This window comes from Hoplias malabaricus, unplaced genomic scaffold (genome assembly GCF_029633855.1).
Source record: "Hoplias malabaricus isolate fHopMal1 unplaced genomic scaffold, fHopMal1.hap1 scaffold_85, whole genome shotgun sequence".
Classification (NCBI taxonomy): Eukaryota; Metazoa; Chordata; class Actinopteri; order Characiformes; family Erythrinidae; genus Hoplias; species Hoplias malabaricus.
In genome coordinates this window covers 138,044-143,043 of record NW_027100833.1, presented here as the reverse complement: position 1 = coordinate 143,043, position 5,000 = coordinate 138,044, and the positions used below count along the sequence as shown (strand labels likewise).

The 5,000-nt window shown below is 49.9% G+C and overlaps 1 protein-coding gene across 1 annotated transcript in view; it reads right to left on the bottom strand.

Annotated features, from left to right (window-relative positions):
* Window positions 1–5,000, bottom strand: part of LOC136681757 (UV radiation resistance-associated gene protein-like) — a 28,738-nt gene that overhangs the window by 18,715 nt on the left and 5,023 nt on the right. Inside the window, exon 2 of the mRNA XM_066658736.1 lies at window positions 3,010–3,136. Coding sequence (XP_066514833.1) covers window positions 3,010–3,118 — 109 coding nt within the window. The 5' untranslated portion in view covers window positions 3,119–3,136. The remainder of the gene's footprint in view (window positions 1–3,009; window positions 3,137–5,000) is intronic.

Below are 5,000 nucleotides of genomic sequence, written 5' to 3'. Positions count from 1 at the left end.
CTGTCTTTTAACATGATGTTATTAACCAGTCTGAAGATCCTACAATTCACCTTTTACGAGTTTACCACATGAGGAAACTGAACTTCACCTTTAACACTGTTTATATTTACACACACAGGTTTGTTTTTATACAGCGTGAGGACGTGTCTCACCAAAAGTTTGTAGACACAGTTGTAGACATGAGAGCACCCCCGGAGGAACGGGATGGAGCTCTAGTTCTCCAGAGAACACAGTTCCACCGCTCCACAGCCCAGTCCTCGGTGCTGGGGGTGTTAAAAACCCACTGGCCACCGCTCGGTATTGGGCTTGGCGGTCAGTCGGAGTGACCACAAACATCTGGACGTACAGCGTCTGCACAGAGTGGGGCCCTGCGCTGGTCTGTAGTCGGAGGGACGTTACCAGCGCTCTGAGGACACCTTCGCAGACAGAGCCTCAGTAAAGAAACGACTACCACAGCCGAGAACCTCAAAGTAATTATCTATGAGTTAATGGTGCACACACACACACACACACACACACACACACACGACTGACCCAATAGTGAACCAATTAGTGAGACGTCTAAACAGTAACGGCACAGCGGAGTCATTTACGCATTCACTTTATCGACGTAATTTACAGCACGTGTTCAAAACCCAGAGGAATTAAACACCTGTAAAGTAACCAATCAGAGGGGTGGGGGTGTACACACACACACACACACACACACACGTGTTTACAGTTAAGGCCATTTGGAGTCATTCTGGCTGTTAGTGGATAAACTGTTGTGTGTTTCCGCTGGTGTACGGTTAATATCAGAGTTAAACTACACTGACAGTTAAACAACCCAGAGACAAACACTACTGTAACTATACACTAACATCAAACACACACACACACACACACACACACACACAGATAAGAGGAGGGTATCGCCATCAGACGGAGACTTTCTGTCCCTCTCCGCAGTAAACAAACACAAACTGCAACACAGTGAACGTCTAAAATAACGAACTAATAGATGAATGAATGAATGAATGAATGACTGCACACACGCTGATTAGTGTCTGTAGTGAATGAATGAGGCCATGAATAAATGAATGACCTGCAGCTGATGTGTGAAAGAGTAAATGAACTATAGGGCCTGGGTGAGTGAGTGAGTGAGTGAGTGAGTGAATGAATAAATGAATGAATGAATGACGGTGTCTGTACTTAGTTAATGTAGCGGCCAGAAGAACTGCAGAAGCAGAACGACTGAACTAATAGCTGTGGTAAAGGCCGGGGTGAGCTCATACAAAGCGCTGGAAGATAATGCATTAACTACTGAACAAATGAATGAATTAATGCATAAATGAATGCATGAATACACACTGCACTAAACCGCAGCAGTAGTTCACAGAATAAAAAGGAAAACTGACTAAAATAAATAAGATTCAGGGCTTTCTGGTTACTATGCAAATGAATGAATGAAGGGATGAATGGATGAATGAATAAATGAATGAAGTTAAGCTGCTGGTAGGTCGTCGCTGACCCGTGTGTGTTCTGTATTTGTTACTGGTGCCAAAACAGAGCCACTAATCCCGTATAAAGCTCTTCCTGTGAGAACATCCTACACTAGTCCAGACTAGAACTCTGTGTGTGTGTGTGTGTGTGTGTGTGTGGGGCCCAGCCCTGTGGTCAAACATCCTGACATCCATCAATCACACTCTCTTCTCTTTAAACCACACCCACTTTTATCCTTCAGCAAATAAACACAGGGCGCTACTGGGTCAGTGAATGAAGAATGGGCTCCAGAAACAAGACGCCCTCAATATCGAGTGGATTCAGCTTCTCAATGTGCACTAGTTTAGTGTTGCTTTTCCACTGCACGGTACCGACTCTACTGGACTCTACTGGACTCTACTCTCTGATTGGTCCCTGGTTGGTTTCCCACAGCTCCCCCCTGAAATGTATCAGTGTCGTCTCTAACCCCGTCTCTAAGGGGAACAGTGGGCTTTGGAAACCACAACAACGGCGGTGGTAACGTTAAGCGGTGTTTACTCATGGTGTATCGGCGTGTTGTTGTTGTTTGGGACTGAACACAGCTCCGTCATCAGTTCAGACAGATCAGTAGAGTTTGTTCCTTCCTTGTTGCAGCGTCCAGCTCTCGCTGGATTCTTTCGTCGGCCACCGATCCAAGGAGCGTTTGAACCTCTTCAAAAGACCACGGCGTCATTTTACGAGCTGCCGTCGTGAGTCGGATAAAAACAAACGTGATCTCTGCTGCAGCTGGAGATTTTACAGATGGAGAGTTGGTGCTGGTCGTCTGCGTTGCGTGGCGTAGAGTGACGACTCTCTCTGGACGATCAGCGCTCTGCAAGGTTTACACGCCACGGTTTAGTCCCTACTCGACTCGCTCTGAACCACGAGAGAACAGCCACTAAACAAGAACCCGCTTCCAGAACCAGAACCAGGACCTGATTCACCTGGGGGAGGAGTGGAACCAGTAGAGCGGTGTAGAGCAGGGACCCTGCAGTGGAAAAGTGCCGTGTCCTGGAGCGGTGCTTTAATGTCAGCAATTTATTTTAAATGTAAAGGATCAATAACATTAAACTAAATGATGAGGACAGGAAAAACACATACTCTCACACACACACACACACACACACACACACACACACACACACACACACACACAGAGTAGGGCATGTGTGTGTTTATTAAAATGACCATAACTCAGTCCAGCTGAGGAGCATTTCTCCTCTTTATGATTACAGACACTTTAAAATATGATCCAGCAGCGGAGCCTCATAACCTTCACACACACACACACACACACACACACACACACACACAGGATCTGTTCCAGACTGAGGGAAATCACCGCACACTCACACAAACTTAGACCCACTTTGTTCTTATACACACTTATAAAACCAGAAAGAAGTGTCTGATCTGAGCTCTCACCAGTCAGGAAGTGTGTGTGTGTGTGTGTGTGTGTGTGTGTAGTTCTGGTTTAACTCTCTGGTGTGTTTCTGTTGTTATTTCTACCTTTCTTTTGAAGCTGCACTCGTTCTTTCTGCAGTGTGTCCATCTCTCGGACAAGAGCTTTCCTCTGTCTCTCCAGCTCACTGCGCAACACCCCGATACGCAACTGCATACACTCGCGCTCCTTCTTCTACAGAGAGAGAGAGAGAGAGAGAGAGAGAGAGAGAGAGAGAGAGAGAGAGAGTGAGAGAGGGTGCGTGTCAGCGAGAGTGACTGGGTGCGTGTCAGCGAGAGTGACTGGGTGCGTGTCAGCGAGAGTGACTGGGTGCGTGTCAGCGAGAGTGACTGGGTGCGTGTCAGCGAGAGTGACTGGGTGCGTGTCAGCGAGAGTGACTGGGTGCGTGTCAGCGAGAGTGACTGGGTGAGTGTCAGCGAGAGTGACTGGGTGCGGGTCAGCGAGAGTGACTGGGTGCGTGTCAGCGAGAGTGACTGGGTGAGTGTCAGCGAGAGTGACTGGGTGTGGGTCAGCGAGAGTGACTGGGTGAGTGTCAGCGAGAGTGACTGGGTGAGTGTCAGCGAGAGTGACTGGGTGAGTGTCAGCGAGAGTGACTGGGTGTGGGTCAGCGAGAGTGACTGGGTGTGGGTCAGCGAGAGTGACTGGGTGTGGGTCAGCGAGAGTGACTGGGTGTGGGTCAGCGAGAGTGACTGGGTGTGGGTCAGCGAGAGTGACTGGGTGTGGGTCAGCGAGAGTGACTGGGTGTGGGTCAGCGAGAGTGACTGGGAGAGTGATGGTGTGTGTCAGCGAGAGTGAGTTGGTGTGTGTCAGCAAGAGTGACTGGGTGTGTGTCAGCGAGAGTGACTGGGTGCGTGTCAGCGAGAGTGACTGGGAGAGTGATGGTGTGTGTCAGCAAGAGTGACTGGGTGTGTGTCAGCGAGAGTAACTGTGTGTGTAAGCGAGAGTGACTGGGAGAGTGATGGTGTGTGTCAGCGAGAGTGACTGGGTGTGTGTCAGCAAGAGTGACTGGGTGAGTGTCAGTGAGAGTAACTGGGAGAGTGATGGTGTGTGTCAGCGAGAGTGTCAGCAAGAGTGACTGGGAGAGTGATGGTGTGTGTCAGCAAGAGTGACTGGGTGAGTGTCAGTGAGAGTGACTGGGAGAGTGATGGTGTGTGTCAGCGAGAGTGAGTTGGTGTGTGTCAGCAAGAGTGACTGGGTGTGTGTCAGCGAGAGTGACTGGGTGCGTGTCAGCGAGAGTGACTGGGAGAGTGATGGTGTGTGTCAGCAAGAGTGACTGGGTGTGTGTCAGCGAGAGTAACTGTGTGTGTAAGCGAGAGTGACTGGGAGAGTGATGGTGTGTGTCAGCGAGAGTGACTGGGTGTGTGTCAGCAAGAGTGACTGGGTGAGTGTCAGTGAGAGTAACTGGGAGAGTGATGGTGTGTGTCAGCGAGAGTGTCAGCAAGAGTGACTGGGAGAGTGATGGTGTGTGTCAGCAAGAGTGACTGGTTGAGTGTCAGCGAGAGTGACTTGGTGAGTGACTGGGTGAGTGTCAGCAAGAGTGACTGGTTGAGTGTCAGCGAGAGTGACTAGTTGAGTGTCAGCGAGAGTGACTTGGTGAGTGTCAGCAAGAGTGACTGGTTGAGTGTCAGCGAGAGTGACTGGTTGAGTGTCAGCGAGAGTGACTTGGTGAGTGTCAGCAAGAGTGACTGGGTGAGTGTCAGCAAGAGTGACTGGGTGAGTGTCAGCAAGAGTGACTGGTTGAGTGTCAGCGAGAGTGACTGGTTGAGTGTCAGCAAGAGTGACTGGTTGAGTGTCAGCAAGAGTGACTGGGTGAGTGTCAGCAAGAGTGACTGGGTGAGTGTCAGCAAGAGTGACTGGGTGAGTGTCAGCAAGAGTGACTGGGTGAGTGTCAGCAAGAGTGACTGGGTGAGTGTCAGCAAGAGTGACTGGGTGAGTGTCAGCAAGAGTGACTTGGTGAGTGACTGGGTGAGTGTCAGCAAGAGTGACTGGGTGAATGTCAGCGAGAGTGACTGGGTGTGTGTCAGGGAGAGTGACTGGG